Below are 25,938 nucleotides of genomic sequence, written 5' to 3' on the forward strand. Positions count from 1 at the left end.
CCTGTTACTTCTGGCTTAAACCGTTTGAGGCAGACAAATATGCTCAGGTAACTGGGTGGTAATTTGCAGTTCAAACCAGAATCTGGCTAATTCCAGGTAGTTGTGGGGTGGATTAACAGCTAAAGACTCCAACCCCAGGAAGCTTCCGTGGGAAGCATGTTCTTGGGAAGGCGTTTTAAGACAGAAGATGGCTGGGCAGAGAAAGCGCCTGCTTCCACCACCTCCAGCGTCTTCGCCTGTACAGTTGTTCCAGCTGCCGGAGGCTTTCTGGTTACCACGGCAACTGTCGGGCTCTGCTAGGAACTCAAAGCAGAGCCTCTGAAGTTAGGTCCAAACACTGGGGCTTAACAGATGCAAAAGAGGATTGCCCATCTAATAGGTCTACAGCTCCTATGGCTAAGACAACCTTTATAAAATCAGACTTTTGTTTTTGTGTTTGCAAGATGAGATAGTTCTTGCCTAGCATCATTCATTAGTGTCATCTTTCGGTGCCCGGCGGGAGAAGACTGCAAATCCTCTCTCACTATTAAGGCGGTGGAAGGGGGATGTAGCGAGCAAAAGTGGTAACCAGGAATGCACGGAGCCTGCTCATTCATTCGTTCATTCATTCAATTACATATTCAACATCTCCTGAGTGCTCATTTGTGCGGGGCATCCTGCCAGGTGCTGGATCTGCAAAGAGAAAGGAGACACCGCCCCACCCACAAAATTAACAAGATGATTAGCACAAATTAACAGAATCCCCGCGAACCTGGGGAAAACCAATTAGGCACTGCCTGCTTCCCACGGGTCTCTCTTGGAAGACAGATTTAGAATCCGAACGCGGGAGAGGAAAGAGGCAGTGGCCCCGAAATAGTCAGACAAGAGGAAGAGCAGAAGGGAAGGAGAAAGCAGCCTCTTCCTAGGGAGGGATTCTGTCAAGGCCACTCAAACGTTTCTCCGCGGCTGCAAGGGAGAAGAGGTTTGTTTTTCTTTTAGAAAAACGGAGCCCTTTTCCCTACTGGGCTCAATTTCTAGTAGGAGAACCCCGCCTCCTTGGGCTACCGATTGGCTCAACTCTTTTTAAGATAATTTATGCCAGCATCCTCTCGGCCTGATTGGCTCGCTGGCTCAATTCTGATGGGAGTCGCATCCTACCTGGTTGGGAGGTGCACTGCCTTTCCACACTCTCCCTTCTTGTACTCAGCCAGCTGCTGCTGAGGTGGGAGGAAAAGTCCTGGCTGGGAGAATTGAGCTAGTGCAGCACACGCATAGAAAAAGCGATTCCGATGGGTCCTTTGAAAGCTTTTCTCTTCTCCCCTTTTCTTCTGCGGAGTCAAAGTAGAGGGGTGAGGTTGGTCTTCTTGTTACTGACCCTGCATTTGGGAAACTGGTGAGTAAATTCAGGGGCTTAAAACTATTTTTTGCTATCTACTCCTTTCCCCTTATTCCTCTGTCTTTTAAAAATTATTCTACGTTAAGTAATTTGTATTTCCTAACACATATTTGGTATTTACCATCGTTTTATTTTCTGATTAGATCTATTCATTCTCAGATAGAAGGAAAGTAACATATTTTTGAAGCATGAGGTTGGTTCAGTTGTTTTTGACTTCAAGCAGAGTATAAATTAGTGAACTGGTGAAGGTTGACTTACTGGGAGAGAGTGAGGGGGAGTAGAAATGACTTTGCCAGTAAATTTGCTGAATGAATGCCACCGATGAACTTTCTGGATGATTCTGCATTTTAAAAACAAAGTTATTTCTGAAACTTGTTGTTAAACAGCGTGATATGTGTGATGCTTTTCTACCTACTGCTATTGCTTTTCCCCTTTCCTGGTTTTTGGTAACTTTCTGGAACAAACCAGTGTTTTACATCAAGAAAGATTGTAAATCTGGCTAAAAAAAAAAAAAAATCTATCAGCATTAAAAATGTATAGTATCCAAGTAAAAAATAACCGTGTATATTTAATTTGAACCAGGTTTGAGTGTTTTCTTTTAATTGGTTGTCCATCAGTAATTAAAAATGTATGGCCGCATGAATGTCTTGGCTGTGTGTGTGTGTGTGTGTGTGTGTGTGAGAGAGAGAGAGAGAGAGAGAGAGAGAGAGGAGAGAGGCGAGAGAGAGAGAGAAGAGAGAGAGAGAGAGAGAGAGAAAGAAGAGAGTATCGCCAATCACAAATCTCAAATTTAACAGGAACAAAACTGGGTTGTAATACCTTTCAGTAAAATTTTTAAATCGTTCTGGTAGAAAAATCAAATGCTTAGGTATCATTCATGGATTAAATGTAGGAGTAGTGGATGACTTGAGCTAAAATATGTTGATTAAGATATAGACACTTATAAAGGTCTGGGACATGGTACTCATACCATGCAACTTGTTTCAAATAAATGTACTTTTAACATTACATTATTATAAATGTAATTCTGTATAGAATTCAAAAGTAAAATACAATCACTATGAAGATAGAAACATGCCTTTATAACTACTTGTATCACTGCTAAAATGAATTATTATTATAAACATACGTGTAAAGCTAGAGTGAATTTTTTTTTGCCACACTAGCATATAGAACGTGTATATTTTTCTTCCAGAAAATAGAGATTGGATTAAAGTATACTAAGTAATATTAGACTTATTAGAAGTTTTTGACACTTAGTACTTTTTTAGGATTAAAGTTTTCTCTCTCTCTCTCTTTTTTTTTTTTTTACCCTGTTCCCTTAGATTCTTAAATGTTTGACACGAACATAAACATACTACTGGATGAATTATTTCTTATATATGTTTTGCCATAATGGCTTATTCTTTGAATATATTATAGCATTTTATAGAAGATATTTAGGTAGACAAGTATATCATAATATTACCGAAGTAAAAACAGATTTACCAGTGGTTTTCTGAAACAACCTTTTATCATTGTATACAAGTTTTCCTTTCAACCAAATAGGCAAGCTGCTTAGTAAAGAGCATATTATCTATTCCAAGAGATGTTTTATTTTAAATAAACATGTTTTGTTTTGGGAAATATTTGTGATCATTGTAATTGGCTCCAGAACTCTCATCAAGCTCTCAGAGTTGAAGAGATGTGTGCTGTAGGGACAGAGGGCAGACTTAGAAGCCTGGAGACATGATCTCATGTGGCAAGGGGTCTTTAACCTCTCTGAACACAGTTTCATCTATGAAATGAAGGAGAGTAGTAGACCACATATGACTTATTTAGATTTTCACATTCAACGCATCTATGATTTCAACTGAAAAGTGAAATAAGTCAATGGTTGCTTCACTGTTTTATCTAAGTAGTTTTCAAGAGGGAAATTCTAAGTGTGAATGCTATGGACTTTGTAACCATATGTATAAGTGAGAAAGGTATCGTACAGTTAACACATAATTTCTATTATCATAGTAATATAGGTAACTGGGATTATTTTGTCCAGTGAATAAATATACATTAAAAGATAAATTTATAAGCCATTGTTCTAATTAGCCCATAAGGCCTCAGTTATGAGAGTTTATGATATACTGATATACTTTTAAAAGTACCCCCTAAATCCATAATTTTTAAAAATGAGATAGAAAGCTAGCAATAAAAGCCAAATGTGAGCGTGCTTTCCTTAAGATGCATCGTAAACTGTTTTCTTCAGTGACTGGAAAAAGTTTGACACAGAAACACTTTTGTAGGCAAACCAGGAGAATGTTATTAGAACAAGTTTCTTTCTCCATTGGATTCTATGAGACCAAGTTGGGAAATACGGCAATTAAAAGGAAATACAAGCATGCTTTTGCTAAAAAACAAATTTAAAAAATAATGCTGCAATGAACATTCTTTTAAAATAAGTAAAATAAAGTAGCTACTGTTGGGTGAACTTTTTTATCTTTTTAATATTTAGTTGGCGATAACAGATGCTAACATGTATAAATCATGTACTGTCATATTTTTCTCTCCTTTTCCCTTTCTTTTGGTTAGTTTTCCTTTCCAAAACTATCCATAAATAGTTCAGTTTGTAAGCATTTTAGTGTTTTATATGATTTCCAAAATATATCTTGAAAGTCATCTATTTTGGGGACTCCCCAAATTGGAAGCATTTTTTTTTTTAAATTTAATCAGTTGCAGTGCTTAGTTTCCTCATTAATTTCCATCAAGAGTATGGAGGAGAGACACATTTTACCTTTTATTGATGAACTATGAAAAACTATCCTATCATTGTAACTAAAACTGTAGTCATGGTTCCTGCGTATCATTCTCTAGGAGATTCTTTGGCATCTTGACAAGTTCTGTAGAATCTCTTCAGCTTGATTTAACTTCTTTGTAATGTTGAAAAAAAAATCTAGTTATAATCGGTTTTTTAAAAAAAAAGTGTTTAAAAAGAGATTTTAGCTGTTACCAAAAGTAACCTACAATAAGCCTTGACTAAGAGTTGTATATTGAAAGAGCTCAAGGAAAAAAATCATAATTTTCTCTTTTCAAAACAATTTCCATGAGTCAATAATCATACTATGTGGCATTCAGTTGCCCAGTTGAAAATATGCAAATAAACTTGCTGTTTAAAATGAATTTTTTCAAGTAATTTCAGTAATATCTTTTGTGTGGGTGGCAATGAAGGAATAATTTTTTAAGTGTCTAGATTTTTGGCTTAATTTTGTAATAAAATGCTGATGATAACCATCCAAACTTGAGAACCAAATGACTAAGTAAAGATATTCCATGATAGTTAAATATGAAAAGGACTGAGAGGAAAAAGATTTTTGAAGCTAAAATGCGAACGTCATAATTGATAAACCCCCTGAGTACAGAGTCTTTTACTTTATCCAAATGATCAGTATCTTTCTTCTATTCTATACTATGAAGAACCCTTATGATTAAGGAACATGAAGAAATGTTTGATATTTCTTCAAATATTAAACAGATTAATTGAATGTAAGAATATAATGATGAAGGTGGAGGCCCAAAGGAGGAGTGAAAAGAAAGAGTAAAAAAAAAACTGAAAAATGACTCTGGAGATACTGAGAAAGTGATTACCAAAATATGATAAATGACTGCCATGAAATAAAAGGAAGAATGAGCTTCAAGAGAGTAATTCACATATGGGCAGGGTTTCAAGTGAGAATCCTGGCCTTTACCAACAGATCTAAATTCCAGTTTCAGCTCCATCATTTCTCACTGGAGTGATTTCAGACAACTCTTTGAGGCAGAAAATCTCCATTAGTGTGGAGTTGTCATATGCATTTCCAGAAACGAAATTTCCAAGAAAGAAAATCTGTGCAAAGAAGCCGACACTTAAAATTTTATATGAAAAGAAAGTCATAACAGATATTCTGTGGAATTATAGTTATTCTAGTATGATATAGCCTAGTTAAAGTGGTTTTAAGTGCAGTAGAGTGAAATATTTGGATCTTTTTGTGTTCTTAAATGTCTTCTAAGTCTTAAATGTCTTTTAAATGGGGCTTATACTTATTCATTGCCAAGACCTAGATTTATGACATGAATTAAAGAAAAACATATATTTTAACCAAAATAAAAAATACACCTCTGGAACTCTAAAAATAAACAGAGAAGTCTAAACTTTTGAAGATAGAAGTTGCTGAAAGAATGGATCATAATCAAGGGAAAATAATTGAAGAGCCAAGAGATTTCTCATCAGCAATACCAGAAGACTATGGGGAAAATGTCTTCAAATCTGAAGTCAAGTACTCTGCCTAGAAGATTATACTTAGCCAAATTACCTAACGAGAAGAAAAAGAAGAATATAGCCTAGATATTGTTATTCTCTCAATTTTACGGATGGAAAAACAGGGGAACAGACATTTTTGTGAACTTATTAAAGGTCATCTTGTTGATAGGTGCTGAATCCAAGACTTAAATCCCTGTGTTCTATACCCCTCCTGCATTTTTAACTACCACATCTCTCAGATGATGAATGCAATATAAGTCAAAACAATGAACATTACTGTTGATAATTAAAAAAAAAAAAAGGAAATGGGGAAAAAAAGAGAAGAGAAGAGAGTTACTACAGTAAATTGTGAGTTCATTGACAAAATCACATTCAGTAGAAAAATCTACTTTGTACCTATCACATACATTCTGGAGTATTATGGGTAGTGCGAGATTATTTTTAAAAAAATTTTGACACATGAAGTACTTGACGCAGACAAAAAAAAACTATAAGTTAAAAAGTTAAAAGCAAAAATTTTTAATTTACATAAGCTTTACTGAGGAACTGAATGGTTATCTTATTTTAAAAGATGCTATATATAATCATGTTTGAATTTATTGTTTATAGATGTACTAGACAAACCATAACCAAGTAGTGAAAATTGCATGAAGGCAGATTTTCTCCCAATACGACAGTTCTCTAACATGGTAATGGAAACCTTATCACTAGACATGTTCAAGCAGAAGTTTGTTAGTGAGTTGTCATACTCCATAGGAGGCAGATGAAATTTGTAGATTTTTTTTTTTTTGCATTTTCAAACATTTCATTATCTAAGTCTATCAGTACTAAAATTGTTTAGCTAACTGAAGTCCCATGTTTCAAGAAATAGCACTAGCTATTAATTCATTCAGTAAATACTCATTGAGCATCACCATTCATTCCATGAATATTTACTCAGTGCCCATTGTGTGTTAAGCAGGGTTCTGGAAACTAGATACAATGGTAACAATGGTAAACAAGACAACGCCATTGCCCTATAGTGTTTAAGTAGCATAAATAGTACATATATTATATGCTAGATGAACAGGATACAGAAATCAGAATTCCTGCTCAATGAACACAAACTCTGGTCGTTTGCGTCGAGATAGCATATTAACATAAACAAGTAAACACAATAAAATGCTGTAATTGCTGCTCAGAATTCTAGAGGAGGTATAGTGGGGGCAATAAAGAAGTTGCCATTACTTGCAACTCTGGGAAAATACTGTATGTTCTCAGCTGTTATAGGCATAAGTTCAGGTCAGTATGAGTGATAGATAGATAGATAGATAGATAGATAGATAGATAGATAGAAGATAGATAGATAGATATAGATAGATATAGGTATATAGATTAGATAGATAGATAGATAGATAGATAGATAGATAGATAGATAGATAGACAGACAGACAGATAGACAGATAGATAGATATCCTTACATCTGAGGAAGGGGTAGGCTATATGTTCTATTAGGGGGGTGAGGATAAGGGTAAGCCATATTATACTGTAGCTAGCTAGCTAGATGGATAGATAGATAGATAGATAGATAGATAGATAGATAGATAGATAGATAGATAGACAGAGAGAGAGACAGAGAGAGAGACAGACAGAGATGGAGAGAGAGAGAATAAAAAAGAGAGAGGGAGAGAGAGAGATAACATTACCATCTTGTGCCAAAGGTAGATTCTCACAGTTTGGTAGAATTTTTTGTATATAGATTTCCTATATCTTTTAGGTGAGCCTTTACTCTGGTTGTGTAAGATGTGGCATTGAAATAGAAGCATCCTATTGAAGGCTATATAATTTAGTTTAATTTTGAAATCCTGAAATGTAGAAATTGTTACCTCCCAGAAACAATGTATTCTGAGATTTGACATTTCTCCTTATTTGTTAGACAAACATTACATGACTAAGAAGTAATAGAGATTGTGCTATGCAATAGACATATAGAAGTAAATATAATATAGACCCTGCTCTCCAACCTATAGCTACAATAGGCAGATCAGAAAGTTTATGATTATAAAATAGTGAATTTAATATATATTTTAATATTCATGTCAAGGTGTGATTTGTTTCCCTAGATAACTTTAAGACTGCTAGAATCAAGAGTTCTAGCCACTAGGTTAACCTTTGGGTAGATTTCTAGAACAGTCACTAATGATTACAATAGGTAATGGTAATGGTAATAATGGTAAACAAGACAATAGGTACAGTATGCTTAAGTACAGGGATATCTTTCACCTCTTGATCATCCTAGATGGGTATAATTATAAAAATAATTTTCCAGCACATGTAATAGAGTGTATTGAGTAAAGAATACCTGTTCCAGAAAAGAGCCATATTTACTAGCACTGAGTAGCCCTCTTGGCTGGATTGAACTTAAGTATTAATTCAGATGCCTGTATTTTATAAACTAATTTGTTACCCTGCGCAGGTGGCTTATGAATGTATATTTGTCTCTGGAATTTTTTAGTAACAATTCATTTTGAAAATCATCAGATTGTCATAACTAGAATAGACTGGACTGTTTTGCTTTTTCTATTCACTTACTTGTATTCTCTTAGTTTTTGAAGTGAATAGTCTAAGACAATCTTTTGTCAATTAAAATATTTGACACTCATTTAAGATCACAAAACTTAGAAAATATATATATGTTTCTGTCTTCAGAGGTATGAATTCCCATTTGTTTCTTCCACTTTTAAGGTCTTTTAGTATGTTTTATAATTTAATAAGCTCAATATAATGCCTCCATGTTGCAAAATGTTTAGCAGCCATGAAGAATGTATCTGAAGCATAGATACCCCAGAGTCTTAAAAAGTGTGAATGTCACCAAGATTTGTATTTTTTCTAAGTCTAACTTACGTTCTGTCAGGCACTATGAAAATGAACTTAACAATAGAGAAATCACTGATAATTTCAATATATTGTCTCTTCAGTGTTCACTTTTTAAATAGACTATAATAAAAATTACATATTCTTTCTCTTACTCCAAAAAGCACTCACATAGAAATGGCCACAAAAGAACATTTACAATTTCTGGGCACTCACCAGCCTTGGTGAAGACTTAATTGGCTGGGTGGTTTGTAGTTTTCTAAACTCTGTTTTAAGGAACAAAGTTGGCCTGCTAAACATAGCAAATAATCAACAAATACAAAAATCTAAAAGTTGGCAAGCTATACTGTTTTATTTGTAGTATTTATTCTTTTATTAAAAATCAATCAAAAAACTACAAAAATTTCAAATTTATAACCAAAGACATTACAAAAAAAATCTGTTTTATAATTGTCTGTTTTTATCCTCTTTCTAAAACCATGCCACTATACCAATTAATTTTTTAAAATGGATTCTGATATTACTCTTTTTTTAAATTAGCTATCTAATGTCTAATCTTATGTTGAATCTAAATAAATAAACTATGCTCTGATATGTTTGGGAATTTTCCAGACTCCTTTTTGAAAGTAACAGGGAAACCCTCTGTGCTAAAAGCAATTTAAATTGCTACTTGTTTCGTATTTTAGATGTAGTTTTGAAGAGTTCTATATCTTCAACCTTACCAAGGAAACCATATAAAATAGACCATAAATGAAGCTGTATTTTACTTCTTTCTCCTAAATCAATTTTCCACATCTCAAATTATAAAATCATTGGTGTATACTTTTATTCATGCTCTGGTCTACAGACAGAAAATTAATTCTATTTTACAGTTTGAGTTTTTTATTCAACCTTATTTTTCTTTACTTGCTTTTCAAAAATCATTTTCAAGTTGTTGCTGTTGTTGAAACGTGAAAAAAAAATGATTTTTCCTAATGTCATAATATTTTTGCTTGCATACTGTAAATGTTAAATTATCTGATTCCATTTCAGTCCTCAAAAAAAAAATTAGCAAAAAAAAAAGTTATTTAGACTATACATAAAATTAATAGTAATGTTTACCTCTAGATGGAGTACAAGAAAGTGGTGTTTTTTGTTTGTTTGTTTGTTTGTTTTTCCTGAGACGGAGTCTTGCCCTGTTGCCCAGGTTGGAGTGCAGTGGCTTGATCTCAGCTCACTGCAAGCTCTGCCTCCTGGGTTCATGCCGTTATCCTGCCTCAGCCTCCTAAGAAAGTTTTTGATTTCATGGATCAATGGATCAAAGATAAGAAGGCAATGGGGACATTAGGTATTTAACTTCACATGTTATTTACCTTGCTTTTACAAGAAAATATGATTAAATTTTGTAATTTTAACAAGGACAATGCTAAAATTAGAGAAAGTTTAATAATACAGTTTGGTACTGTCTACTAGAAAGATATTGGTAGGCTTTCTGCAGCTAGGAAGAAGAAAAGAACAATGGTGAAAGGACAGAAGGAAATAGCCCATCTTTTACTTTGATAGTTCTCTTTTTTGTTTCTTTCCTGAGAAGGACCTAGAATAACATCTCTTCTTCCTGGGGTTGGTGAGTTGGTGTGGTCCTGAGGCAAGGAGAGAGTGTATTTGGTGGCACTACTCATTGATTTGGGAGAAAAAATAGAACCTGATTCATTGATTTAAAATAACTACTTAGGAACTTATAGCCTTTAATTCCAGAATTTTCCATAATTTAGGCAGATGTATATGTATGCATGTGTGTGTGTGTTGTGTGCATCCATACATGTGTATTCTTAAAAACACAAATAAAATCTAACTAGTTTTTTATGTAACTAATATCAAAGATACCTTTCTAGATCAGTATACTTATTCTACCTCTTTTTTGAATGACTATGTCATATTTTATATGATAGATAAATTTTAACATGAAATTATTCCTTAATATGTTTTGTTATATTTTGTCATTAACATTATTTTTATGTTCATATATCCATATATATGTGCTCTTAATTTCAATATTTTGATCAATATTACCAAATTATTTACTGTAAAGCAAATTCCATTTTCTACTAATTGTTATAAAAATGCCATTTATTCATATTATCCTCAGTACTAGATATAACGGATCATTTAATATTTTGCCAATGTGATGGCTAAAGATTGTTGTCACATTTTAAACTTATTTTCCCTTACTACCGAAAAATGTTTGCATACATTTTTATATTTATTGGCCTTTTTCTTTCTTAAATTGTTGTATATCAATATTTTATACATATTTTTCTCCCAATTAATGTTTTGTCTCTAGACTTATGCAAAGTGTCCTATTCCAACCACAAGTTCTCTTTAAAGTTTTATGTGTCAGTTAGTTATTCTTTTGCTGGTTTGATTACATATTGCCTAGGAAGGCATTCTTACCCCAAGTGTCAAAAACATTTTAAATATATTTTAAATTCAATATATTTGAATAATATAATTTAAATAATATAATTTAGTAATATTCTTTATTCAGTTTCTTTTTATGCTTAATACATAGCAATTTACTGTGTAAGTTGGGAATCTAATTTTATTTTCTTCAAAAAGAGCTAATTAGCATTTCAACACAATTTACTGAATAATTCTTTTATTTCTAAACTGATAATTCACTTTTATCATATATTATATTTCTATATATTTGGGATCTTATTTTGAAAGCTTAATTTTGTTTTCACTATTTATTGCTACAATAAGGCTTTGATTACAGAAACTTTATTTTGTTTTCTTTTTATTCTTGCCTGAAAATTTCCATCTAAGAATTCCCTTTTTAAATAATATCTTATAAACTCTCATGTTGATTATTCTACTTAATTTTAGTGGTTTTAACCTGTTAAACACAAAAGATGAGATTCTGACTAAACCTATATTAAATGCATCACAAATTTAGGAATCATACGTTAACAATATTTTTATAGGCGAAAATATTTATTTTGTCTTTATTTTTTCTGTCCTTATGTTCCTTAATAAAGTCTTTAGTCTTCTTCACATAAGACATATACCTTCCCTGTTATAGTTCTGCTTAATCATTTCATATGTTGTGTTGTCATTGTCAAATGAGTAAGTTTTTTTCTTCTGTTTTTATTTTTGATGATTTAGTATTAGAATCTGAAAGTTACATTTTTTAAATTAGTTTTATGTTAGGTTATCTACCTAATTTTTAAATCAAGGACCACAGTTATAGTTTTAGTTATGTTCTTGATTCATGATAATTTTATCTGAAAATAACATAATAAGCTCTAAATATTTTTTCTGTTCATTTGCTTATTCATTGATTTTTATTAAATTGAGCACAAACTATGTATCAGATTTAGGAGTAGGTGCTGGGGGTATCACAGTAAATACTTTAGGCTCTAAGGTATTTAAATACCTAAATACATTCAAATTGCTTAAAGCTTAGAGAGGATCATAAATAAATAAGTAATTAAGATACAATATGATTAACTGCATGGTAGAGTTAATCACAGGACAGATTGGAAGCATACAGGGACACACTTACCTAGTATTCTAGGCTTGGTGCTCTTCTGCCATTTCAAGTATTCTTTTTTTTTTTTAATTTATTAATTATTATTATACTTTAAGTTGTAGGGTACATGTGCATAACGTGCAGGTTTGTTACATATGTATACTTGTGCCATGTTGGTGTGCTGCACCCATCAACTCATCATTTACATCAGGTATAACTCCCAATGCAATCCCTCCCCACTTCCCCCCGCCCCCCTCCCCATGATAGGCCCCGGTGTGTGATGTTCCCCTTCCTGAGTCCAAGTGATCTCATTGTTCAATTCCCACCTATGAGTGAGAACATGCGGTGTTTGGTTTTCTGTTCTTGTGATAGTTTGCTAAGAATGATGGTTTCCAGCTGCATCCATGTCCCTACAAAGGACCCAAACTCATCCTTTTTGATGGATGCATAGTATTCCATGGTGTATATGTGCCACATTTTCTTAATCCAATCTGTCACTGATGGACATTTGGGTTGATTCCAAGTCTTTGCTCTTGTGAATAGTGCTGCAATAAACATACGTGTGCATGTGTCTTTATAGCAGCATAATTTATAATCCTTTGGGTATATACCCAGTAATGGGATGGTAGTTCAACCATTATGGAAAACAGTATGGCGATTCCTCAAGGATCTAGAACATTTCAAGTTTTCAAAGCATCTCTCTGTATGTTAAGTGATAGGTTCCATTGTATTTTTCTTTGTGCTCATAAAATAATCATAGAATTGAGTGGATTATCATTTCACCTCTTTAAAACACTGGAAGTTTAGTGCTTGCTTCAGTGGCACATATAATAAAATTCTGCAAGTTTGAATCTATAATGCTGTTATTTATCACTCTTTTACCTTTTTTGCTTTCCTGCAGCTTTGTGTACAGTAAAAATTATTCAGAGCTACAACCCTAGAAAGGAACTTTTCTACAAAAGAATTTAGTAGCTCAAACATGAAGGCAAAAAAGAAAATTTATTTACTTTTTGATTTTAAGTCTAAAATCAGTGATTTTTCCTACCCTTTAAAAAACTAGTTCTTATAGTTGTTGACATGAGAGTATCTTGTATCTTCTACTCAGAAAGATTAGAATCATACATTTCTTTTCTGGAACTTTTCCCTGAAATACTGTGTTTATGAAAATGTGTTTGATGGTTGTAAATAAATACTACGTAACTTGTCATGAACAACAGATCACAGATAGGGCCTGTGGAGACAACATATATTTATTTACTAACAAATATTTATTGAAACCCTGTGTGTGACAGATGCTGTTCTAGAAACTTTTGATGTGTCCATGAACTAGAGATAAAACACCTTCTACCATTTTGGAATTGGCATTCAGGAGGGAGCAATACACAGTAAACAATAAGCATAAATATATAAATTGGAACTTATAAAATTATCTTTTTGTCCAAATGGGCAAATATAATTTAATGGGTTAAAACTATTTCATCCTTTATCATTTATGTATAGGATTTTATAATTAAATTAGAGCTATGGTGATATGGTTAGGCTTCATATCCCCACCCAAATCTCATCTTGAATTGTAATCCCCATAATCCCCACTTGTCAAGAGAGACACCAGGTGAATGTAATTGAATCATGGGGGCAATTACTCCTATGCTGTTCTCGTGATAGTGAGTTCTCATAAGATCTGATGGTTTTATGAGGGGCTCTTCCCCCTCCTTTCAGCAGTTTTCCTTCTTCTTGCCTTGTGAAGAAGGTATCTTGCTTCCCCTTTGCCTTCACCATGATTGTAAGTTTACTGAAGTCTTCCCAGCTATACTGAACTGTGAGTTAATTAAACCTATTTTCTTTATAAATTACCCAGTCTTGGGCAGTTCCTTATAGCAGCATAAAAACGGACTAATACATATGGAAACAAATAAGCTGGGCAAGGAAGTGTGGAATTTGAATAGAAGAGTAAATAGTGATCAGACAGGCTTCAAATATTAAATAATATTTGAACAAATACTAGAAGTGAGTGAAGCTTTCAGTCATGCCAAGTGAGGGTTGGGGAGATAAGCATTTGAAGTGGGAGACCAAATATGGGGGCCTTGTAATTGCTTGTAGTCCTTGTAGTTATTATTTTATATTTTCAACTTTTATTTTAAATTCAACGGATGCATGTGCAGGTTTGTTACCTGCATATATTGCATGATGCTGAGCTTTGAAGTAGGAATAAATTCATCAGCCACATACGAATCATAGTACCCAATAGTTAGTATTTCCACCCTTACCCCATACCTCCTTGCCTTCTCTAATAGTCCCCATTGTCTTTTGCTGTCATCTTTATATTCATGAGTACCCAATGTTAGGCTCACACTTGCAAATGAGAACATGGGGCATTTACTTTTCTGTTCTGCAAAAAACACAATTTTGTTGGTTTTTTTATGGCTTTTTTATGGCTGCGTAGTGTATATGTATCACATTTTCTTTATCCAATCCACCACTAATGGACACCTATCAGTTGATTCTATCACTTTGCTATTGTGAACAGTGCTGCATGGAACATGTGAATGCATGTGTCTTCTTCGTAGAATAATTTGTTTTCTTTGGGATATATACCCAGTAATGGGATTGCTGGGTTGAATGATAGTTCTGTTTTAAGTTTTTTGAGGAATCTCAAAACTTGTTTCCCCATTGGCAGAACTAATTTGCATTACCATCAACAGTATATTAGCATTTCCTTTTCTCCACAGCCTAATCTATATCTGTTTTTTTTTTTTTTTTTTTTTTTTTTTTTTTTTTTTTTTTTTTTTTTTTTCTTTTTAGTAATGGCCATTCTGATTGGTGTGAGATATCTTGTTGTGGTTTTGATTTGCATTTCTCTGACAATTAGAGGTTTGGAAAATTTTTTGCTATGTTTGTTGGCCACCTCTATGTCTTCTGAAAAATGTCTGCTCGTGTCTGTTGCCTGTTTTTAATGGGGCTATTTATTTGTTGGATTTTCAACTGTTTAAGTTCCTTATGGATTCCAGATATTAGATCTTTGTCAGATGCATAGTTTCCAAGTATTTTCTCTCATTATGTAAGTTGTCTGTTTTGGTTGTGCAGAAGCCCTTTAGTTTAATAAGATCTCACATGTCCATTTTTGTTTTTGTTGAAATTTCTTTTGAGGACTTAGCGATAATTGCTTTCCTAAGGCTGATATCCAGAACAGTGTTTCCTAGGTTTTCTTCTAGGATTATTACAGTGTGAAGTTTTATATTTAAACTTTTAATCTATCTTGAGTCAATTTTTGTATGTGGTGCAAGATAAGGGTCCAGTTTCAGTCTTCTTCATATGACTAGCCAACTATTCCAGCACCATTTCTTGAATAGAGAGTCCTTTTCTCATTGCTTATTTTTGTCAACTTTGTTGAAGATCATATGTCTTAGGTGTGCAGCTATATTTCTGTGTTCTCTTCTGTTCCATTTGCTTGTGTGTCTGTTTTCATACCAGTACCATGCTGTTTTGGTTACTATAGCCTTATCATATAGTTTAAAATAAGATAATATGATGATTCTGGCTTTGCTTTTTTTCCTTAGAGTTGCTTTGGCTATTTGGGCTCTTTTTTTGTTCCATATGGATTTTAGAATAGTTTTTCCTAGTTCTGTGTAAAACTATTTTGTTACCTTAATAGAAATAGCATTGAATGTGTAAATTGCTTTGCCTAATATGGCTATTTTAATAATATTGTTTATTCCAATCCATGAATGTGAAATGTTTTTGCATTTCTTTGAGTCACCTGTGAATTATTTTAGCAGTGTTTTGTAGTTCTGCTTGTAGAGATCTTTCACCTCCTTGGTTGCATGTTTTCCTAGGTATTATTTTTGTGGCTATTGTAAATGGGATTACATTCTTGATTTGACTCATAGCATGAACATTATTTTTGTATAGAAATTCTACTGAATTTTATACATTTTTTTTTATCCTGAATTACACTGAAGTGCTTTATCAGTTCCAGGAGACTTTCGGTGGAGTGCTTCAGGATTTTCTTGGTATAGAATCATAAACTCTCTAAAAAGAGATAGTTCAATTTCTTCTTTTTCTATTTGATGCCTTTTATTTCTTTATCTTGCCTTATTGCTCTGGCTAGCACTTCTAATCTTATGTTGAATAGGAGTGGTAGGAGTGGCCATCCTTGTCCTGTTTCGGTTATCAAGGGTGATGCTTCCACCTTTTGACCATTTAGTTTGATGTTGGCTGTGATTTGTCATAGATGGCTCTTATTATTTTGAGGTATATTCCTTCAAGTCCTAGTTTCTTGAGGGTTTTTATCATGAAAGGATGTGGGATTATATCTAAAGCTTTTTCCATGTCTATTGAGATGATTATGTGTTTTGTAAATTATGCTCATATGATGAATCACATTTATTGATTTGCGTATGGTGAACCAACTTTATATCCTAGGAAAGAACTTATTTGATTGTGACAAATTAACTTTTTGATGTACTGTTGAGTTCAGTTTGCCAGTATTTATTTTGAGGGTTTTTACATCTATGTTCATCAAATGTATTTTCCTGTAGTTTTCTTTTTTCATTGTCTTTGGTAGGTTTTGGTATCAGGGTGGTGCTGGCTTTTCAGAATTAGTTAGAGAGGAGTTAAAAGGCACAGAGTGGCAGGTTGGATAAATTAACAAGACCCATCCATCTGCTGTCTTCAAGACACCTGTCTCAGAGGTAATAATGTCTATGGGCTCAAAATAAAGTTTAGAGACAGTTTTACTGTACAAACAGAGAGCAAAAAAAGCAGGGTTCACTATGTTACATCAGATAAAACAACGTTAAACCATCAACAGTAAAAATGGACAAAGGAGGTCATTGCATAATTATAAAGGGTGCAATTCAACACGAAGACTCAGCTGCCTTACATTTATATGCACCCAACATTGGAGCACCTACATTTACAGAAGTACATCTAGAACTACAAAAAAATTTAGACAGTCACCCAATCATAGTTGAGGATTTCAACACCCCACTGAAAGCATTAGCTAGATTAAAGGAGAATACTAACGAAGAAATTCTGTAATTAAATTTGATACTTGACCAACTGGAACTAGTAGATATCTGTAGAACACTCTACCCATCAACCACAGAATACACATTTTTCTAATCTGCACATGGAACCTACTCCAAGATCAACCGCATGCTCAGCCATAAAGACCATCTCAACAAATTCAAAAAGACCAAAATCATACCATCTACAGTCTTGAACCACAGTGGAATAAAAATAGATATCAATATGAAGAAGATTTCTCACAACAACACAGTTATATGGAAATTAAACAACTTGCTCCAGAATGCCTTTTGAGTAAACAACGAAATTAAAAGATAAATAAAAAATTCTTTCTTTGAAATAAATGAAGACAGAGATATACTAAAGTTTCTGTTATGCTGAAAAAGGAGTGTTTAGAGGAAAGTTTATATGATAACCGTGTACCTGAAAAGGTTAGAATAATCTCAATTTAATTATCTAACATTGTGCCTGGAGAAACTAGAAAAATAAGAACAATCCAACCACAAAGCTAGCAGAAGAAAAGAAGTAACTAATATCAGAACAGAACTGAATGTAATTGAGACCCAAAAATTTATACAAAGAATCAATGAAACCTTCTCTAAAATGATAACAAGACTGATAGACTGAAAGCTAGATTAACGAAGAAAAAGAGAGAGACGATCCAAATAAGCACAATCAGTAATGGCTATGGTGACATTGCAACGAAACTCACAGAGATATAAAAGATCCTCAGAGACTATTATGGACACCTTTAGACACACAAACTAGAAAATCTGGATGAAATGCATAAATTTCTGGAAACACACAATCTTCCAAGATTGAATCAGGAAGAAATTAAAACCCTGAACAGACCAACATTGAGTTTCAAAATTGAATCAGTATTAAAAAAGAAGAAGAAGAAAAAAACTACTAATCAAAAAAAAAAAAAAAAAAAAAGTCCTGGGCTTTTCACAGCCAAATTCTACTAGTCATACAAGGAAAACCTGGTACGAATTCTACTGAAAATATTCTAAAAACTAGAGGAGACACTGTTTATCCTATGAGATATGGAAAACCCTCCAACTAAGATCCAGGGTTTTGAGCATAGATATATGACATGATCTGTATATTAAAAACATCACTATGGGTGTTGTTTTGATAATAGACTATGTTATCAATGCAAGGGCAGAATTAGAGAGATCCAAAGGAGACTTTTTAAAATAATTTGAGTCTTCCTGAAGAATTTTACCTGTGATAAATTCTTCCTTTGCCACTTACTAATAGTAAGAACTTTGGCAAGTTATTTAAAATTCTTAGAAACTGAGTGATCTTCACTTATAAAATTAAGGTAAAATGCTTACCTTATAAAATCCACGTTCATGTTTTCATTCATACAACAAATAATAATTGAGTGCCAACTTAGTGCCCATCACTTCTCTAGTCACTAGAGATGCATCCATAAACAAAAATCTCACACTCATGGAGAGTGTTAAGGATAGTGGTAAAGGACCCCGCACTCGTGGATAGTGGTAAGGATTAATATGTTCAGAATCTTAGCACAAAACTTCTGTTACCAGATCATTGTGAATGAGTGAATTTCTTTACTTTTGAACAAATTTTAAGATTCTTGACAACAGAAACTCAACTTTTTGCTCCTACTTGACTGATGAATGAGTGGACTGTATTAAGCAAAGCAAATGTGAATTGAACAAAATCAATTCCTGGTTCAAGTGACTGTGCAAAACACCACTTCTCGCAGGGAGATTTAGTGACATATAAACTGTCTTGTTTCCTGGCTTAAGAAATGTGTATGAAAAAAGTATTAATTCATGTTCCCTTCTAGCCAAAAATTCCCCTATACTATATGTTTCTTAGAATTTTTTCATTCCGTACTTATTACCATCATTTATACAGAATATTTCCCAAGTATTTCCAATTTAGTAACATAAGAATTTTTCTATACTTCTTTTTTTTTAAATTATACTTTAAGTTCTAGTGTACATATGCACAACGTGCAGGTTTGTTACATATGTATACATGTGCCATGTTGGTGTGCTGCACCCATTAACTCGTCATTTACATTAGGTATATCTCCCAATGCTATCCCTCCCCCCTCCCCCCTCACCACAATAGGACCCGGAGTGTGATGTTCCCCTTCCTGTGTCCAAGTGATATCATTGTTCAATTCCCACCTATGAGTGAGAACATGCGGTATTTGGTTTTCTGTTCTTGCGATAGTTTGCTGAGAATGATGGTTTCCAGCTGCGTCTACATCACTACAAAGGACACAAATTCATCTTTTTTTTATGGCTGCATATTCCATGGTGTATATGTGCCACATTTTCTTAATCCAGTAATGTTCCTTCTGATAAATATTTAAAATGTGCAGAACGTGCTAGGAAACCTATTGATTTCCCTTCCCATTTTTTTGTCGTATCTCCTCTAGAATAGATTTTTGTCTATCACATATACATAAACATTGTACCAAATACATAAGTAAATACTTATTCTATTATTGATTCCTCTTATTATAATTAAGTTACATCACCACATGTAGAATAGTATACTGATAATCATCTAATTTTAAAAATAATCATAGGTATAAATTATTTTAAATGTCAAAGCTTTCAGTAGAAGTATTGTTTGGTTGGAAAGTTTATAGAACATGAGACTTTTGTAGAGTAACAACAAGTTAACAGAATATTTGAAGAAAATAAATTAAAACAAGGTAGGATTTCTGATATCTCCAAAGGCAATGTCAAGAGAATCATCATTTCTATTTAATGATTCAAAATTATATAATTTAGTATCACCATCATAATTCACATATGAGAAAAAAGGGAGGGAGATAGGAAGCAATAAGAAAAAGAAGGAGGTTGGGAAAGGAGGTGGGAGGAATGGTGAGAGAGAGGAAGAACAAGAGAAGGAAAGGAAACAAGAAAGGAAGGAACTGAGTGACAATGAGGATGGTGTACATGTACATTTGTGTGTGTAGAATTTAGAATGATCGCATTAAAATACTAAATAGTAAGATTTATAATCATGTTAAAATTAAAGCATTGTGTACATTATTATAAGGTGTTATCTTGGGAACATGTATATTAATCAATTTATACGATTTCATAAAGCTTTTGCTGATAAATGGCAAACTATAAGTTTCTAGCTAATGACAAGTGAAAAGAAAATAATATTCAACAGTAAAGATCAATAGACAATTGTAAAACCACATAATGGGTACAAAAATAAAATGAATGAATAAAACCTACTACTTGATAGCACAATAGTGTGACTGTAGTCAATATAACTTAATTATATATGTCAAAATAACTTGAAGACTGTAATTGGATTACGTGTATCCAAGGATAAACGCTTGAGGGGATGAATACGTCATTCTCCATGCTGTGCTTATTTCACATTGTATGCCTGTATATAAACATCTCACATTCCCCTTAAATATGTATACCTACTTTGTACCCACAATTTTTTTAATTAAAAAAATGATGTAAATGTAGTTGCGTTTGGAGCTGGAAGGATGAATTAGGTGACCATGCATGCCAGATTCTTCCTCACTCCTGAATCTTTTTTATATCCAGCTTAATGACCCAGCTGAAAAAATTTTTATAGTAAGCGCCATGTTTTATTTCATTTACAAAAACAAAACAAAACAAACAAACAAAGAAACAAACAAAAAAAACCAGACTGAAAATGAACTGTTTCTAAGGTCAGGATAGGTCACAAGGAAAGGTGTTAGGTGAGAGAAGAGAAGTTCATATACCTAATTATTGAACTTAACATATTATCCATCCTGAGCTTAATTCAGTTGAGCACAGTAGAACCAAGCGTTCGTTGTGTTTAAGCTATGAGTGTTTATGTACATTTGAGTTATTAACAGTGATCTTGCTATATTATATTATCAGGAAGTAAATCTCATTTTCTTCCAATGCAAAATAAAACAATGGGAAGAAGTTTTGCTTTTCTAACTCTTTGTCAAAGTCTTTTGTAGTATAAGATTCTTTTCATTTTAAATTACAAAACTGCACTTAGACAAACCAAACAAACCAATGTAAATACATAAATGACTAATTATGGGGTATCACCTGGGACCCAATGAAGGACTGATCAACCAAACATCAGGAAAGCTGGGGATGAGGCATTCTTGGTGGCAGAAAATCCTTCTTTCTCTAGTTATGCCTTTAAACGGGCTGCACTACAAATTAGCTATTGCTGCATTTGTTGGTTAAAATTCTCCACTGTCACGAATGAAAGGCTGGCTAAATTCTGGGGGCTCAGGTGTCTACCCTGTTCTGAGAAAGGACCTGGGGCTATAAACACACCTGCTTAAGGAACCTGCCTGTTGATTGTTTTCATACCAGGTCAAAGTATAGTTCAGTAGGTGGTCATACTCAAATGTGCCTATAAAACTACTGATTTCAGGAAGAAGATTAAAGACCTACTGTAACCTGGAGAAGAAAACAATTCTAACCATCTAATTGGTTGAAATACGGCTTCCTCACTTGTTTTGCTTTTTGATGATTAAAAAAACAATCAATACAAAGAAAAGAGCATACAGAGATTAACTTGTAGAGAATATCTATCATCTATCTATCTATCTATCTATCTATCTATCTATCTATCTATCTATCTAGTTATCTAGCTAGCTATCATCTGTCTATATAACTCTTACATATTTATCTATACAGGTAAGAATTTTAGAAAATTAGAAGATTATGTGTCTGGAGATAATGTGATGTTGATCAAACCCATATTGGACATTCAAATTAATTATGGCTGTATAAATATAGTTACAGTTTAATCATGTTATATAGTGTAATAATTTTTCTGAACTTAAAAATGTTCCCTCAAATCAATAATTGTCTTTTTAAAACATCCCTTTTGTTTTGCATATATAGTAACTTAAAATAATTCCCACATTTTCTCCAAATCACCTAAATGTACAGGCAGCCGAGATAGGCAGTTATAGGGCTATTCAAAGTGCTTGGACTATCTTCTACCACATTATGAAAAAACAGCAGTGTGTATATTTGACTGTATCATTCTTCCTTCAGCCACAGCAAATTGACTTTTGCTTCGTTTGCTTTTGTAAGCCAGTTTGGTTTCATTTTCTTTTTTTTCTTTTTCACTTTCATTTTCTTTTGCAAGCCAGTTTTAGAGATGACCTACATCTGCCAATGGTGCATCTGTTTGTTGATCTTGTATCAATAATTTACCCTGACCCTAATTAGAAATGATCATTCTACCAGCTTCCTCAGATATCTATGGTCCTTCTCTTTGTTTGAGCTTTGGATTTCTGAAGTCTCCTTGTTTATAAAAAATGGAGTTTGGGAATTTGATTTTCTGTCTCCATGCTACTTTTGGTTGATTTCTGAAAAAGGAAGGATAGCGTGCCCACTTTACCATTTTCAGGAGGAAGTTCTGAATTACCTTTTATAAATACAGTAATGTTTAATATATATACATATTCATTACCTAAGGGTTTATAGAAATATAAGCCTTAAAAGTTTGATGAGGAAACTGTGCCTCAAAGATTTGTAATGATTTGTTCAAATCCCACACTACCATTAAAAGATTAATACTAATACTTAAGCCTTCTATTTTCCATGAGCTTTCCTCTGGGGGCTGCTTTTAGTCATCTTTGCATCCCCAGCATCCAGAAATGCTGGATGCTCAGCCCACAATAAGCACCTAATAGATATCTATCAAATGAAATGTAATAAAATACTTGTTATATTTGTTTAAAAAGTATTAAAATCCCACCTAGAATGTAGTTTACATAAGGCAAAATGCCCAATACATATAAATAGGTGTTCTATTTTATAATAACTACAGGAGTGTAATGCAATGAAAATTAGATACTATTTCATATCCAACAGATTGGAAAAAGGGATTATGTGACTACACATAATAATATATTATGGCTATATGTAACTTTGTGTCATTCAGGGTTACGTAGTTATATGCTAAAATGTAATAACTAACATTCATTAATGTAACATATTAGTTATTACATTTACTACAACAGGGCAATAAATTCATCGTAACATTCATAATCTCTGAGGATGGAGAAGATTGTAGAGCGTTTTGCTTCTTAAACTGAGTATTGGTTTCACAGACAGTTGATGGTTACATCATTATCTACTTTTTAAGAGTTTCTAAAACACTTCGTAACTTCCTTTTACTACAACCTCTATGTATGTTTTGAGTAGGAGTCATTTCTCTAAGTAACTGATATATAATGTGGTAAGTATGATCATTGATACATTTGAATCATTGTAATCATTTTACATGTGAATATAATAATTATATGGAATTTTTGGCACTAAGTAGCTGGGAGGCCTTAGTGAAGTCATTTATATGTTTAGAACTCCAGTTTCCTTATTTTTTAATGTAAGGAGTAGGACATGAGGATACCTACACGCTCTTACTTCAAACATTGTATGCTGCTAGAAATGCTTGGTGTGGGTGCTGACAATTTAACATATATAGAACTTTGGTAGAGATTACATGTAACTAATCATAACTTGAATTTGGTTCCTGATTGCTATATAAAAATACATAAAATATCAGTTTTGAGAATGTACCTGTACTTTTTGTTTCATTCTAACCACTTATGCTTTTTCTCAGCTATCTAAATTGGCACGAATATGGATAGCAAGACCATGCAATCAATTATGTTTATTAATATTAAAATAATAGGAGTAGCAAAATGACCCTCAAAATTAAGTCTGATCAATCACATTCAAATGACAAGAATAATAGTGGTAGTCTTGATTTCTGAACATATTTATTTATTTTCTAATTATAAAGGGCAAAAATTTGGATTTCTTCATTGAATATATCTGCCTATTATCTGGGTTTTATATTGATTCACTGATTAATTTGCTATTAAAATATTGTTAGCCCCACTTACTTTTAAAAAAGAGGGATATGATAACCTCAGATGGTAACAATATGAATAACCAAATTTTATAAGTATTTTAATAAACATGGTGGATTTTTTCCCTGTGAGGAAATAATGACCAATTAACCCGGAAGTGTTTATGAGGAAGTACCGGTGACAAAATATTTATTATATTTACTATCCAGTGAATTTTCCATACATATACTCAGTACAAGTAGCAACTGTCATTTTTTTTCCAATGAATTATGTAAATGACCTCATCAATCATTTTCACCTGCAATTATAACTTTTTTTCACACTGTGGAGGAAAACAGTCTATCACTATTCTTTCAGGATTTACTCACATTCCTCAGGCACCTTAGTAAGCTACTTTGAGTTTCATGTGTGGTTTCTTAACAGATTAATAGAAGAAGCTCCCTCATGTATCAGAACCAGGATGTTTGTAGTAACCTTTATATGAATGAAATATAGGGTGACTGTATAATCATCTAAAGTAGGCCATTTTGTGATGAGAAGCTGCTATTAAAAATCATTTCAGGACAACAAGTGTAAACCAAGATTTTCCTGGGCAAACCTCAATGAATGTTTACTTTATGCATGAAAAATAATTTATATTATTTGACTGACTTTCTGTAGGCATACTTTTTTTTATCTAGCAATAAAGATGGATTTTCTTCATAATTTTATGGCAAAGCATGCCTTGTCATTACTTAAATTAACTCTTTGTTATTAATTTGAAACTCTTGTTTGTTATATAGAAGAGTAATATAGTTATTAAAGGTTTTGTTTCACATATAGTAATTTCCTGTGTCATCAAAGAAATCTGTATGATACATTAAAATAACTGAGTTTAGTAAGACAAAAGGAAATAATAATCATATACTAAGTGACTCAAATATTTTCTTTAGCAAATAAGTACAGGTTGCAATTGAATGTGAGAAGAAGTCTTTGAGAAACAGATGTCAAGATGGCCTTAGACATGTAAAAGAGAAATGCTTGGGAAAGATAAATGAGAGGAGGAGGGAGTAGCAAGAGAGGCTTCAGGTAAAAAAAGATGTTTGAAACATATGAAAGTAGGGCAGGGGGAGAAGTAGTTTGGATCAAAAGAATCTGAGTGCAGTACCCTCTAAGAAAGTTTTGTCCAGGCAAGTAGGAATCCTCCAACACAAATTGTCCTTCAGAGGGGTTCCTAGTCTGGCAGGAATGGATCTGAATTAATATTCCTACTGTGTTCAGTTATTGACAGAAAGCAGCCTGAGACAGCTTGGGTCTGGCGCAGACTCGGGGCTCATCCTTAGTATTGGCAGGCAGCTAATGTTCTCACAGCAGGAGAACCAAGTGGCAAATTTTCAGGACTGCCACAATAATTTTCTTAAGAGAATATGATATTCTACCTCTCTCTCTAAAATACTCGATTTAGTTATTCATTTTATAATTAGAACTTTATTTCAGAGCACTATCTGGTATATAAGAAGAAGTTCATTCTTAGGCATTCACGTCCAATTAACTCTTTTTCACATATTTATGTTATACAATGTGTACATGAAGATTTCCAGATACTATTAACATACAAAAAAATTATATGGTCTCACTAGTATAGAATATTGAGTGTATACATTATTCTATTTTTCCATCAAATCTTTTAAGCCACTTTATACATAGATGACAATTAAAACAAATTTTTTCTGTTATTTTTCATGTAATATTAAATTATGAAAATAATTTGATGTTTTTACAGACTCTCAACAAACAATAGGTGTGTATTTTTTGTTGAGAAATCATGATTTAAACATGCTTTTATTGTTAAAAAAATTGTACAATCATAGATAATACTATGATAAGCATCTTAAGGTCTGATGCTTTTCTGTGTCATTTGATTGAAAATGTTTTCTCCTTTATTAGAAAATGAGACCATCTAGATAAAGATTATAATTTCATTTGTCTTTGTAGTCCTAGCACTTGGCACATTTTTAGTACCCGGTATTATCTCTACAGATGGATAA

The 25,938-nt window shown here is 33.0% G+C and overlaps 1 protein-coding gene across 2 annotated transcripts in view; it reads left to right on the top strand.

Moving 5' to 3' along the window:
* Window positions 1-854: 854 nt before the first annotated feature.
* The window catches only part of LOC105487684 (gamma-aminobutyric acid type A receptor subunit gamma1), an 86,407-nt gene continuing 61,323 nt past the window's right edge, over window positions 855-25,938 (top strand). Inside the window, exon 1 of one of the 2 annotated variants that reach the window (XM_071093652.1) lies at window positions 855-961. Coding sequence is in view for 1 of the 2 variants with exons in the window: in XM_011751222.3 (XP_011749524.1) it covers window positions 1,269-1,372 (104 nt within the window). In the remaining variant the exon portion in view is untranslated. Of the gene's footprint in view, window positions 962-1,092; window positions 1,373-25,938 lie in introns of those variants that run through there. The other variant, XM_011751222.3, reaches the window with a different exon arrangement.

The sequence above is a fragment of the Macaca nemestrina genome, chromosome 3, assembly GCF_043159975.1.
Source record: "Macaca nemestrina isolate mMacNem1 chromosome 3, mMacNem.hap1, whole genome shotgun sequence".
Taxonomy (NCBI): domain Eukaryota; kingdom Metazoa; phylum Chordata; class Mammalia; order Primates; family Cercopithecidae; genus Macaca; species Macaca nemestrina.